Source organism: Coregonus clupeaformis, chromosome 6 (genome assembly GCF_020615455.1).
Source record: "Coregonus clupeaformis isolate EN_2021a chromosome 6, ASM2061545v1, whole genome shotgun sequence".
Taxonomy (NCBI): domain Eukaryota; kingdom Metazoa; phylum Chordata; class Actinopteri; order Salmoniformes; family Salmonidae; genus Coregonus; species Coregonus clupeaformis.
In genome coordinates, this window is record NC_059197.1 from 12,061,793 (window position 1) to 12,076,546 (window position 14,754).

A 14,754-nucleotide genomic window follows, 5' to 3' on the forward strand; every position below is an offset into this window, starting at 1 on the left:
CCTTATAAACCCACACGATTCAGCTGGATGCGACACACGGGATGATGCAGTGTTTTAGAGAGAACGCAACAAAACAAACACTCCAACTCAAAGAAACACACAAACAACTCATATGGAATAACACACTGCCCTGCACACTGCCCTGCAATCAGCAGAGACACATGCTTTTTTTTTTTTGCTTGCTCAAACCCACACTGTGTGCTGACTACCACAGCCCCCTTTGCACTGTTTCGGTAACATTTAGAAAGGGGTCAGGGTTCCGGGGTTCTCTTAAGATCTCAGTCAGGAAGTGTGTCCTGCCTGCTGCATCGCCACTCATCACCTGGTGAAACTGACGCACACTGGCACCAACCTCTCAGTGGACAATTAAACAGGAAGCGAGGAGAGACAGGCTCATTCACACGGAGTAAGACTGGGCAAAGCCATTGTGATTCTGACGAGAAAACCACACACTAGCTCTATGCAGAGAACACCCATAGCAAAGAGCATCACACATACCTCCTGTACAGCACGCTCGAATGGACAGTTTTGTTGGTAGGTGTGAAAACCAATGAGACCATTGCAAATAAAGTGAAATTGTGACGTTTTGGGAAGATTCTAAGGAAAACGGCTGAATTTGATATTTCACTTCTTCATATAGAGGGAAGACTGCTGAGTTTTTTTTCTTCATATTGTATGTTCCAGTGACTTTCACATCTTCAAAATCAAATCTTCAATTAAAGGAGGGTAAGGACATTTTCATTAATGCATTTAATGTAATTTATGTTTGACAGTGTATAACCAAGCATTTTGTTAAAAAAAATTAAAACATGTTTTAGTCATTTTAGCAGACGCTCTTATCCAGAGCGACTTACATGAGCAATTAGGGTTAAGTGCCTTGCTTAAGGGCACATCGACAGATTTTTCACCTAGTCGGCTCGGTTACTGCCACAACGCTCTTACCCCACTAAGCTACCTGCCGCCCTCAGATTACTTTTTCAATGAATGGCCTAAAGTACAGCACATTCTTTGTGAGCTGTCCAAATCAGACTGAATCAATGCAGATGTATGTAGGGACTGAGTGTATTTTCAGGGATTCGACTCAAATCTCTCACGAAGTTGTTAAAACATGATCTAAAAGGGATCTATCTCCTCTGAGTATCGGTCTACAAACCCCTATGGTTCCAACTTTGAAAATATGCCTTGGTTGCCATAGCACCTGTTACAGCACTGAATGTCATTCTAAACTGTTTGGAATCCCTATGTAAAGCGACAGGGACACAGAGACAGACAGACGGACGGAGGTTGTAAGAAGTGACTGCCACTGTAAATTGTACAGTCTATCATCAGCATATCTTGTAATCGCTCTGTATAGAGGACTAAACTGGTGGTCAGTTTATTGTGGGTTCACTGGAAGGTCTAGAAACAGCCTTTTGCCGATGGAGAAAAAGATGACTAAAGTTACAATTTGACTTTGAATACATAACTCATTAACTTTATGTATTTACATTGTCCAAATTAATATTGACATTTTAAAACATACATTCCGAAGGGTCTTTGTGAAAAGTGACCTCTAATTGCGTTAGAAGTTACTTGCATGTGTTGTACTCATTTTGTATGTCACCGGTTGGAAACCAACAAACCACATAACCTCTCTCTCTCTCTCTCTCTCTCTCTCTCTCTCTCTCTCTCTCTCTCTCTCTCAATTTCAATTCAATTTAAGGGCTTTATTGGCATGGGAAACGTGTGTTAACATTGCCAAAGCAAGTGAAGTAGATAGTAAACAAAAGTGAAATAAACAATAAATATTAACAGTAAACATTACACTCAGAAGTTTCAAAAGAATAAAGACATTTCAAATGTCATATTATGTATATATACAGTGTTGTAACAATGTGCAAATAGTTAAACTACAAATGGGAAAATAAATAAACATAAATATGGGTTGTTTTTACAATGGTGTTTGTTCTTCACTGGTTGCCCTTTTCTTGTGGCAACAGGTCACAAATCTTGCAGCTGTGATGGCACACTGCGGTTTTTCACCCAGTAGATAAGGGAGTTTATCAAAATTGGGTTTGTTTTCGAATTCTTTGTGGATCGCTGTAATCTGAGGGAAATATGTGTCTCTAATATGGTCATACATTTGGCAGGAGGTTAGGAAGTGCAGCTCAGTTTCCACCTCATTTTGTGGGCAGTGTGCACATAGCCTGTCTCTCTCTCTCTCTCTCTCTCTCTCTCTCTCTCTCTCTCTCTCTCTCTCTCTCTCTCTCTCTCTCTCTCTCTCTCTCTCTCTCTCTCTCTCTCTCTCTCTCTCTCTCTCTCTCATTGGTGAATGCATGTTGTGTTGCTATGGGGAAATAGAGGCCATACTGCTCATCCATTGTTTGTATTATCTTTCTCTCCAGAGTAGTGCTGGGCGCGAGGATGTTCAAGGGAATGCTTCCATTGTTGGCCCACTCTGTGTCCTTAATTAATAGCTCCATTAATGTGGCCTGTGATAGGCATTGTGAGTTTCTCTCTGCCTGCTCAGATAGGTCACTAAACAGAGGGCTTCCATTAAGGAGTTTACACTGAGCTTGCTATGATCCGACAGCGTTCACGCTCGATAAATGGCACTGTGATTAGACCCGCGGGTCGGATAAAATCTACTCTACTGGTGGAGATGTTATAACAGTCACACAAACTGGAATAAAATCATGCTTTTCCTGCTGTGTGCGGCGTCATATCGTTGACTGGCAATGCAATCATGTTTTACTAAGGAGAAAGAGTTCTAATACATACATTCAAAAACAAAACAAAAACAAAAAAACGGCGTAAATATTCACTGCTAATAACCTTCTCGCTATAGCAAAACATTTCCAGAAATATTGAACAGAATGTTCTCCATTTCTGTTAATTGTAATACAGCAGATGTTTTTTGTATGGTGAAGGGAAATCAACCAGCAGTGTTCTTTACATTGTTTGATGTATTCACCCTGTAATAGTGCTCCGCCCTCCCGCCTCACCTACTCCAACCAACTTGACTAGGATCTAAATATAAATATGCTGTGAGACGTAGGATGTAGCAACATTATATAATTAATGGAAATTTTTTGTATGGGTTGATACATTTTTCATCAGGGAAAATGAAGTCTGAAATTTTCAAAGTGGATATTACAAACTTCAGAAGCATTTTTAAACCTAAAATACATTAAATGTCCTGCATTGCAGGAAAGTTATCCTGCAACAGGGTGATCGAATTAAGATCCTACATCTGTACAGCAAAAGGACTTAAAATAAAATCAAATAAAATCACATTTTAGTCGTCACATGCTTTGTAAACAACAGGTGTAGACTAACAGTGAAGCGCTTACTTACAGGCCCTTCCCAACAATACAGAGAGAAAGAAAATAGAGAAATAATAGAAAAGTAAAACACGTAATAATAAAATGAATAATAGATACACAATGAGTAACGATAACTTGGCTGTATACACGGGGTACCAGTACCGAGTCGATGCAATTGAGGTAGATTTGCACATATAACTATCAATAAAGTGACTAGGCAACAGGATAGATAATTAACAGTAGCAGCAGCGTATAGCATTTACTTTACTGTTGACCTAATGCCTTATAGCAGGGATCATCAACTAGATTCAGCTGCAGGCCGATTTTTTTTTTTCTTGAACGGATGTTCAGAGGGCCAGAACATAATTACAAATAATTTGTAGACTGCAACTTGACTGCAAGAAGCCCAAACACTCTGCTTGCGGGAGAGGTTGTGTTTTCTCTAGCAGGAGGTAAGCTTGGCTTCTTATATGGTGTTGAGTAAAGCTTAAACCATGTATTTAGATCGTAGGTAGGTAGTTGTAGTTAGGTATTGTAGGTAGTTTATTTAGGTAGTTATTTAGGTAGTTATTGTAGGTTTCCGTAGGTAATTATTGTAGGTAAGTATTGTTTACGGCGGAGCCCGGCGAAGCACGAGGCTAGCTAGCTAGCGGGTAGCTACTGGTAACGTTTAGCAACGGTGGAGAGTTGTTTCCAATGTTAATGTGCTAGCTAGCCAACGTTTAATTTTTGCTGCGTTATGAAAGGAAATAGACACGGACACGAATTATCTGCTTAGTGTGTTAACACACTATTGGTGGTTTGTTGTGACCAAGTATTGGTGCTAAACTGTGTGTTATTGGATGCTAGCATGCTAGTTAGCTATGGCATCATAGTTAGGCATCGTGGGCTGTTGTGGGTAGTTACTGTAGGTTGGCATTGTTTTTCGGCGGTGCCGGGTGTAGCACGAAGCTAGCTAGCTAGCCGTTTTTCGAACAGAGTCAACACAGTAGCCATTGTGTGCTGTACTGTGGCAGCTAAATACAATATATTTGTGCTAAGCTAGCCAACGTTTAGTTATTGCTGCGTTATGAAAGGAACTAGACACGGACACGAATTATCTGCTTAGTGTGTTAACACACTATTGGTGGTTTGTTGTGACCAAGTATTGGTGCTAAACTGTGTGTTATTGGATGCTAGCATGCTAGTTAGCTATGGCATCATAGTTAGGCATCGTGGGCTGTTGTGGGTAGTTACTGTAGGTTGGCATTGTTTTTCGGCGGTGCCGGGTGTAGCACGAAGCTAGCTAGCTAGCCGTTCTTCAAACAAAGTCAACACAGTAGCCATTGCTAGCTAGCCAACACGACCAGCTAACTGTACTGTAGTAGCTACATACAATATACTTATGCTAGCTAGCCAACGTTTAATTATTGCTGTGTTATGAAAGGAACTAGACACGGACACGAATGATCTGTTTAGTGTGTTAACACACTATTGGTAGTTTGTTGTAACCAAGTATTGGTGCTAAACTGTGTGTTATTGGATGCTAGCATGCTAGTTAGCTATGGTGTCATAGTTAGGCATCGTGGGCTGTTGTGGGTAGTTACTGTAGGTTGGCATTGTCTTCGGCGGTGCCGGGTGTAGCACGAAGCTAGCTAGCTAGCCGTTTTTCGAACAGAGTCAACACAGTAGCCATTGTGTGCTGTACTGTGGCAGCTAAATACAATATATTTGTGCTAAGCTAGCCAACGTTTAGTTATTGCTGCGTTATGAAAGGAACTAGACACGGACACGAATTATCTGCTTAGTGTGTTAACACACTATTGGTGGTTTGTTGTGACCAAGTGTTGGTGCTAAACTGTGTGTTATTGGATGCTAGCATGCTAGTTAGCTATGGTGTCATAGTTAGCTAGCTGAATAAAGTGGGTTGAGTCTATTCCTTTAAACATTGAACCGCTGCGGTTCACAACAATTCTGATTTCTAAAGGTGGAAGTTGGGAGAGTTTTTGTTCGGGTGGTTCAGTGAAACAATTATAGTTTCTGAGGTGGAAGTTTTGGTGAGGGAGGCCCTGCTCTCTCCTCTCCCAGATGCTTAGTTCATTTCATTCCGATCTCCTCTGCATTATTGTAGCCATTTGCTACAGCCTGTCAACTATGCCTCTGCCTATCCCTGTTCTCTCCTCTCTGCACAGGCTACACAAACGCCTCACACCGCGTGGCTGCTGCCTCTCTAACCTGGTGGTCCCTGCACGCACCCCACACCTGGAGTTCCAGGTCTCAGGCAGCCTCTGGAACTGCCGTTCTGCTGCCAACAAAGCTGACTTCATCCCAGCCTATGCTAACCTCCAGTCCCTCGACTTCCTGGCGCTGACGGAAACATGGATTACCACTGAAAACACTGCTACTCCTACTGCTCTCTCCTCGTCTGACCATGTGTTCTCGCATACCCCGAGAGCATCTGGTCAGAGGGGTGGTGGCACAGGAATCCTCATCTCTCCCAAGTGGACATTCTCAATTTTTCCCTAACCCACCTGTCTATCTCCTCATTTGAATTCCATGCTGTCACAGTCACTAGCCCATTTAAGCTTAATATCCTTGTCATCTATCGCCCTCCAGGTTCCCTTGGAGAGTTCATCAATGAGCTTGACGCCTTGATAAGTTCCTTTCCTGAGGATGGCTCACCCCTCACAGTTTTGGGGGATTTCAACCTCCCTATGTCCACATTTGACTCATTTCTCTCTGCCTCCTTCTTTCCACTCCTCTCCTCTTTTGACCTCACCCTCTCACCGTCCCCCCTACTCACAAGGCAGGCAATACGCTTGACCTCATCTTTACTAGATGCTGCTCTTCTACTAATCTCACTGCAACTCCCCTCCATGTCTCCGACCACTACTTTGTTTCCCTTTTCTCTCTCGCTCTCCTCCAACACTACTCACTCTGCCCCTACACAGATGGTAATGCGCCGCCGCAACCTTCGCTCTCTCTCTCCCACTACTCTCTCCTCTTCCATCCTATCATCTCTTCCCTCTGCTCAATCCTTCTCCCTCCAATCTCCTGATTCTGCCTCCTCAACCCTCCTCTCCTCCCTTTCTGCATCCTTTGACTCTCTGTGTCCCCTATCCTCCCGGCCGGCTCGGTCCTCCCCTCCAGCTCCGGTGGCTTGATGACTCATTGCGAGCTCACAGAACAGAGCTCCGGGCAGCGGAGCGGAAATGGAAGACAACTAAACTCCCTGCCGACCTGGCATCTTTTCACTCCCTCCTCTCTACATTTTCTTCATCTGTTTCTGCTGCTAAGGCCACTTTCTACCACTCTAAATTCCAAGCATCTGCCTCTAACCCTAGGAAGCTCTTTGCCACATTTTCCTCCCTCCTGAATCCTCCCCCCTCCTCTCTCTCTGTGGATGACTTCGTCAACCACTTTGAAAAGAAGGTTGACGACATCCGATCCTCGTTTGTTAAGTCTAATGACACTGCTGGTCCTACTCACACTGCCCTACCCTATGCTTTGACTTCTTTCTCCCCTCTCTCTCCAGATAAAATCCTGCGACTTGTGACTGCAGGCCGCACAACAACCTGTCCGCTTGACCCCATCCCCTCCTCTCTTCTCCAGACCATCTCCGGTGACCTTCTCCCCTACCTCACCTCGCTGATCAACTCATCCTTGACCGCTGGCCATGTCCCTTCCATCTTCAAGAGAGCGAGAGTTGCTCCCCTTCTCAAAAAACCAACACTCGATCCCACTGATGTCAACAACTACAGACCAGTATCCCTTCTTTCTTTTCTTTAGCCAACTCTCTTGCTATCTCTCTCAGAATGACCTTCTTGATCCAAACCAATCAGGTTTCAGGACTGGTCATTCAACTGAGACTGCTCTTCTCTGTGTCACGGAGACTCTCCGCACTGCTAAAGCTAACTCTCTCTCCTCTGCTCTTGTCCTTCTAGACCTGTCTGCTGCCTTTGACACTGTGAACCATCAGATCCTCCTCTCCACCCTCTCCGAGCTGGGCATCTCCGGCGCGGCTCACTCCTGGATTGCGTCCTACCTGACCGGTCGCTCCTACCAAGTGGCGTGGCGAGAAGCTGTCTCCGCACCACGTGCTCTCACCACTGGTGTCCCCCAGGGATCAGTTCTAGGCCCTCTCCTCTTCTCCCTATACACCAAGTCACTTGGTTCTGTCATATCCTCACATGGCCTCTCCTATCATTGCTACGCTGACGATACACAACTAATCTTCTCCTTTCCCCCTTCTGATAACCAGGTGGCGAATCGCATCTCTGCATGTCTGGCAGACATATCAGTATGGATGACGGATCACCACCTCAAGCTGAACCCTGGCAAGACGGAGCTGCTCTTCCTCCCGGGGAAGGACTGCCCGTTCCATGATATCGCCATCACGGTTGACAACTCCGTTGTGTCCTCCTCCCAGAGTGCGAAGAGCCTTGGCGTGACCCTGGACAACACCCTGTCGTTCTCCGCTAACATCAAGGCGGTGACCCGCTCCTGCAGGTTCATGCTCTACAACATTCGAGAGTACGACCCTGCCTTACACAGGAAGCGGCACAGGTCCTAATCCAGGCACTTGTCATCTCCCGTCTGGATTACTGCAACTCACTGTTGGCTGGCCTCCCTGCCTGTGCTATTAAACCCCTACAACTCATCCAGAATGCCGCAGCCCGTCTGGTGTTCAACCTTCCCAAGTTCTCTCACGTCACCCCCCTCCTCCGCACACTCCACTGGCTTCCAGTTGAAGCTCGCATCCGTTTACAAGACCATGGTGCTTGCCTATGGAGCAGTGAGGGGAACGGCACCTCTGTACCTTCGGGCTCTGATCAGTCCCTACACCCAAACGAGAGCATTGCGTTCATCCACCTCTGGCCTGCTGGCTCCCCTTCCTCTGCGGAAGCATAGTTCCCGCTCAGCCCAGTCAAAACTGTTCGCTGCTCTGGCACCCCAATGGTGGAACAAGCTCCCTCACGACGCCAGGACAGCGGAGTCACTCACCACCTTCCGGAGACATTTGAAACCCCACCTCTTTAAGGAACACCTGGGATAGGATAAAGTAATCCTTCTACCCCCCAAAAATTGTAAAATGGTTATCCCACTGGCTATAGGGTGAATGCACCAATTTGTGAGTCGCTCTGGATAAGAGCGTCTGCTAAATGACGTAAATGTGCCCTTGAGCAAGGCACTTAACCCTAATTGCTCCTGTAAGTCGCTCTGGATAAGAGCGTCTGCTAAATGACTAAAATGTAAATGTAAATGTAATAATATTTGACTAAAACATAATTATTTCAAACCTCGCTTACATTTGTATACGGTTACATATATCTCTCTATTATAGGTGGGAATACTTTGGAACGGATTTCCAAAATTAAATCAGTTGGAACTGATTTGCTGGTGTTTTTACAGTCTTTTATCTCTCTCTCTCTGTCTCTCTCTCTCTCTCTCTCTCTCTCTCTCTCTCTCTCTCTCTCTCTCTCTCTCTCTCATTGGTGAATGCATGTTGTGTTGCTATGGGGAAATAGAGGCCATACTGCTCATCCATTGTTTTTATTATCTTTCTCTCCAGAGTAGTGCTGGGTGCGAGGATGAACGGCAGCCATTCAAACCTGTCTCTGAAGTGTGTGCGTGACACCAGCGTGACGGCAGTGGTCTTCCCCTGGCTCTACAGCGCCCTCTTCCTGTTTGCTCTGGTACTGAACTGCTTGGCTGCATGGATCTTCTTCAACATCCGCAGCACCACCACCTTCGTGGTCTACCTGAAGAACGTAGTAAGGGAACCAGCATTTATTTTCTGTGATAACACCAATTTAGTCCAACTGTCAGGAATGGTTGAACGACATGACTGATAACTGACGTGATGGCCTGTCTGTCAACAGGTGGTGGCGGACCTGCTGATGACTCTGTCCATCCCAGTGAAGGTCCTGGCGGACGCCGACGTGGGCTCCTGGCGTCTGCGTGCGTTCTACTGTCGCTACTCTGCCGTCCTCTTCTACACCACCATGTACATCAGCATCCTGCTCCTGGGGCTCATCAGCCTTGACCGCTACCTCAAGATAGTCAGGTCCTTTAGGAAGTGCGCCCTCCGGAGGGTCGGGGTGGGACAGGCCTTGAGTGCGGCCGTCTGGGCTGTGATGGTGTCTCTGGCTCTGCCCAATACCATTCTGAGTGACCGCACACCGTCGCCCTCTGGTGGCCGGCTGAGGTGTACCTCCATGAAGGGTCAGGCCGGCATGCTGTGGCATGAGGGATTCAACTACTTCTGCCAGGTAAGGGCTACATTCCTGTAGTTCAGCATCATTACCCTGAATGGTAGCCTGGTGGTAGCACCTATTTGTGGTTAACATTTTTCCTTTTGCTTTTCTGCTGATGTTGTTTGATGCTGAGTCTTTCCCTCCTCTCCCCAGGTGGTGTTTTGGGGCACACTGGCTCTGATGCTGTTGTGTTACACCTTCATCAGTCGGAAAGTCTACGAATCCTACAAAGCCTCGCGTAGTGGCTCCAAAGCAGCCAGCCGCAGGACCAAGGCCAAAGTCTTCGTGGTGGTGGGGGTGTTTTTCATTTGTTTCGCCCCTTTTCATTTCGCCAGGGTGCCCTACACTCTCACCCAGACCCGAAACATAGCCAACCACTGCCAGGCGCAGAACGCACTCTACGTTGCCAAGGAGACCACTCTCTGGTTGTCTGCCACTAACGTGTGTCTGGACCCGCTGATCTATGTGTTCCTGTGCAGGGCTTTCCGGAAAAGATTGACAGACATGCTCAATCGCAAGCCCTTCCCCCAGGGCGCTTTGGAGTCAGCCAAGGCAACCTCCACTCAGTTGGAGATGTCACAGACTGTGCATAACAGAACGTTAGATGTCAGTTCGGCCTAGAATCAAAAAGGACAGGTTTTTTGTTTCGGCCCTGTAGAATTGTACATCTATATTGGTCTGATGTTAACCCTGGATAAATTGTGACCAGAGTAAAGCCCTCCAAACATCTTTGGATAAGTGGCTCTGTCTTTTTTTTATAGTATTTTGTTATTATTTTTTATTTACTTTTCATTATTATTATTTTTTTTTCATTTTTCATTTTTCATTTTTTTTCGATATTTTTTTGGGGGGGATGGATCATCTTAATATTGCAGATAGATTGTATCTTCTATCAATGTAATTGTCTGCATCACTTCCAATCACCCATGTTTTTTATATATATACTCCCCTTTATTACTTTTCAACCCCGCCATCCTTTCCCTACTTGGAATAAATTAGTGAACAACAATGCCCAGGCCTCTACTTCCGGTCTATACTTACTATCTACACCTTATGGACACAGTTATTTTTACAATAAGTATATTATATATGTATATATATATATATATATATATATATATTATTTTTATTTTATTTTACTCCTGAACTTCTTCTACTCTCAAACTCTCAGATCATTTTCATGATGTCCATCCGGTTTGCTTCTATATGCCATATCTTTCTAACTGTGCTCTTTCCCAAAAGCTCCCAACATACAACCTATATACTTATTATGGACACAGTATGCTTACATTATTAGCTATTTTTGTTATTATTTGTTGTTATTTGTTATTAGTCCCATCCTTCAACTCTATTCAATACCTCCCATCTATCTCTTAACACCATCCATATAGGATTTCTATTTGCCATATATATTTCAACCGTACTGTGATGTTTTACAAAAGTTCTGAACCTTTCTATTCTCATTGCTTCTACAGATTGTGAATTAAAAATAAACATGTTTGCTAAAAGTATTATTATATTATTGATCGATTGACTATGACTTTTCAGATCACCCAGTAATGCTATCTGCAAGGTTAGCTCCAGGTAAATATTGCAATCCTTTAGCCATTCCTGGACCTGTGTCCAAAAACAAGCTACAAATGGACAGAACCAAAACAAATGATCTAATGATTCTGTCTCTTCACAGCAAAATCTGCAGAGCTGGGAAGATTGTATCCCCCATATAAATAACATTCTATTGGTAGCAATAATAATTTAAATTGAAAGATTCAAATTTTTGAATCCGGTGTCGTTTTGCGTGTCAGTTCATAAACACTATGCCATGGGATCGGTACGTAAAAGATCTCTTCCCAACTATTTTGCAATCTATATGGGACGGCTGTCAATCCTTTGGTGCTTAAGTGAAACTGATATACTTTTTTATTTATCACAGTTTTCCTTAACCAATTATGTTCTTTAATGCAAGGCCTCTTCCACTTTTGCGGTAAGGCTGCAATTATTTGGTTGTAATTTTGGGTAGAGCAGACATTTCCATATGTTTTTGTTAGCTGCATGTGCGACATAACTCCACCAGTCCTACCGATGATATCATTTACGAAGATTATACCTTTTTTAAACATTCTGTCAAAAAATAAAGGTTTTTTGTCAATTAGTATATTTGAATTTAACCACAATATTTGTTGCATTATTTGTTCTGTCGTTTCTGGAGGATTAAATTGAAATTCCAACCAACTTTCTATGGCTTGTTTTAGAAATAGTGATATTTGGGAGATGATTTCCTTTTCAAATAACTGCAAATTAGTTGTTGTAATCTGAATAAAGGGAAAAAGGCCTTTCTTGAACATTGGGTAAGACAATCTTACTAATTTGCTTGAGAACCAGTTCGGATTTAAGTATAACTTTTGTATGACTGAAGCTTTTAGTGATAGGTCTAATGCTTTAATATTTAATAATTTCTGTCCTCCGAATTCATATTCATTATATAAATATGCCCTTTTAATTTTGTCTGGCTTACCGTTCCAAATAAAATTGAATATTTTTTTCTCATATAATTTAAAAAACTGTTCGCTAGGCGTAGGCAAGACCATAAGCAAATAGGTAAACTGGGATAATACTAAAGAAATAATCAGGGTGATTTTTCCACAATTTGACAGGTATTTTCCTTTCCATGGTAGTAAGATCTTATCTATTTTTGCTAACTTTCTATTAAAATGTATTGAAGTGAGATCATTTATTTCCTTTGGGATATGTATTCCGAGTATATCCACATCACCATCAGACCATTTTATTGGTAAACTACATGGTAATGTAAAAATTGTATTTTTTTGTGAACCAATACGTAATATAGTACATTTGTCATAATTTGGTTGTAATCCAGAGAGGTTAGAAAATGTATCTAGATCCTCTATGAGGCTGTGGAGGGATTCTAGTTGTGGATTTAAAAGAAAACATGAATCATCAGCGTACAATGACACCTTTGTTTTTAAGCCCTGTATTTCTAATCCTCTGATATTATTATTGGATCTGATTTTAATAGCTAACATCTCGATGGCCAAAATAAATAGATATGCCGATAGTGGACAACCTTGTTTCACTCCTCTTGACAGTTTAAAACTTTCTGAGAAATAGCCATTTACTATTTTACACCTAGGGTTACTATACATGATTTTGACCCATTTTATAAGAGATTCTCCAAAATTAAAATGCTCCAGGCATTTATATATAAACCCCAGTCGAACTTTATCAAATGCCTTTTCGAAGTCTGCTATGAATAGCAGGCCTGGTTTCCCATATTTTCCATAGTGTTCTATTGTTTCCAATACTTGCCTTATATTATCTCCAATGTATCTTCCATGTAAAAAAACAGTCTGATTAGAATGAATAATATCCAACAATACCTTTTTAATTCTATGCGCTATACATTTTGCTAGGATTTTTGCATCACAACACTGAAGTGTAAGGGGCCTCCAGTTTTGTAAATGGACTGGATCTTTATATTTTCCACTTGTATCCTGTTTCAGTAATAATGAGATCAGACCTTCTTCTTGAGTGTCAGATAATCTACCATTTACATAGGAGTGGTTAAAACATGCTAATAACGGTCCTCTTAGTATATCAAAAAAGGTTTGGTATACCTCGACTGGTATGCCATCCAATCCTGGAGTTTTCCCAGACTTAAAGTCTTTAATTGCATCCAGAAGTTCATCCTCTGTAATTTCACCTTCACATTAGTCTTTCTGTGTGGCTGTTAATTTGACATTATCAATTGAAAAAAAATCTCTACAATTAGCTTCAGTTAGAGGAGATCGAGGCGACTGAAAAGAAAACATATGCTTAAAGTACTTTGTTTCTTCCTTCAAAATTTAATAATTTGGTGAATTATGGGTGACTCCGTCAATTGTAACCAGTTTCATTAAGTTATTTTTGGTAGCATTCCTATGTTGAAGATAAAAAAATAATTTTGTGCATTTATCCCCATATTCCATCCAGTTTGCTTTATTTTTTATAATATATTACACTTGATCTTTCTTGAATAAGTTTCTCAATTTCTTTTTGTTTTTCCTCTAATTTATTCTGAGCCTCTATGTTACAGTTTTTATTGCCATCTATCTGTTCTGTTAGACTTTCTATTTCCTTTCTTAGTATAAACTCTTTTGACCTAAATTGCTTTTGTTTTCGAGATGAGTACTGAATTGCATGGCCTCTAAAGGCACATTTAAAGGTGTCCCATACAATAAGGGGATTCGCTGTACCTATGTTATGTTGGAAAAAGTCAGTTATACATTTCCAATATCCTCGCCCACGTGGAAATTCAGTAAGAGTAATGTATATGCCTATTATATGATGGTCCGACCGCATTCTGTCCCCTATCAACACTTTTTTTTACTCTTGGTGCCAACGAGAATGAGATAAGAAAGAAGTCAAGACGACTAGCTTGATTCAGTCTCCGCCATGTATATCTCACTAGATCAGTATATTTAAGCCTCCATATATCTACTAGTTCTAATGTATCCATGACATTCACAATTTCCTTAAGAGCATGTGGGTGATTGTTTGTGGTGTGATTTCCTTTACGGTCCATTGAGCTATTTAAAACAGTATTATAATCCCCCACCATAATAATATTGTCTTGAATTGCTTGCAGGGTTGATCATCTATTATATATATTGTCAAAGAATTGTGGATCATCATTATTTGGTCCGTAAAGGTTAATGAGCCATATCTGTTTATGGTCCAATAACATATTTAAAATAATCCATCTACCTTGCGTATCTATTTGGACAATTTGCACATTCGGATCGAAATTACTATTAATTAATATCATCACCCCTTTTGAATTTCTTTGCCCATGGGAGAAGTATATTTCCCCCCATTCTTTTTTCCAAGCTACTTCATCTCGAATTGTTGAATGAGTTTCCTGTATACAATAGATATTATATTCCTTCTCTTTGAGCCATGTAAATATTGTTCTTCTTTTGTTATTATCAGCTAAGCCATTACAATTCTAACTGGCTATACTTATTTCACCATACACCATAATGAGATACAAGTTTCAAGTCTATTTATCATTATATATGTTTGTAAATTTACCAATAAATACCGTAATGATTGAGTGTCCATATAGCTCTACCGTGATACAGTGGGGAAAAAAAGTATTTAGTCAGCCAGCAATTGTGCAAGTTCTCCCACTTAAAAAGATGAGAGAGGCCTGT

At 42.0% G+C, this 14,754-nt stretch overlaps 1 protein-coding gene across 1 annotated transcript; it reads left to right on the plus strand.

The window, feature by feature from the left end:
* Nucleotides 1–239: 239 nt before the first annotated feature.
* LOC121568309 (P2Y purinoceptor 13) lies at nt 240–10,338 on the plus strand. Its single transcript, XM_041878862.1, has 4 exons — nt 240–726; nt 8,857–9,058; nt 9,167–9,556; nt 9,695–10,338. The coding sequence occupies exons 2-4, from the start codon at nt 8,876–8,878 to the stop codon at nt 10,160–10,162; spliced, it is 1,041 nt and encodes a 346-aa protein (XP_041734796.1). The 5' UTR covers nt 240–726; nt 8,857–8,875; the 3' UTR covers nt 10,163–10,338.
* Nucleotides 10,339–14,754: the final 4,416 nt, after the last annotated feature.

What these genes read in the sequence shown, in the direction of transcription:
- LOC121568309 (XM_041878862.1), top strand. Translation starts at nt 8,876, where the DNA reads ATGAACGGCAGCCATTCAAACCTGTCTCTGAAGTGTGTGCGTGACACC. An exon ending in TGGTCTACCTGAAGAACGTA is followed by an intron (nt 9,059 to 9,166) that starts GTAAGGGAACCA and finishes GTCTGTCAACAG; the next exon opens with GTGGTGGCGGACCTGCTGAT. An exon ending in GATTCAACTACTTCTGCCAG is followed by an intron (nt 9,557 to 9,694) that starts GTAAGGGCTACA and finishes TCCTCTCCCCAG; the next exon opens with GTGGTGTTTTGGGGCACACT.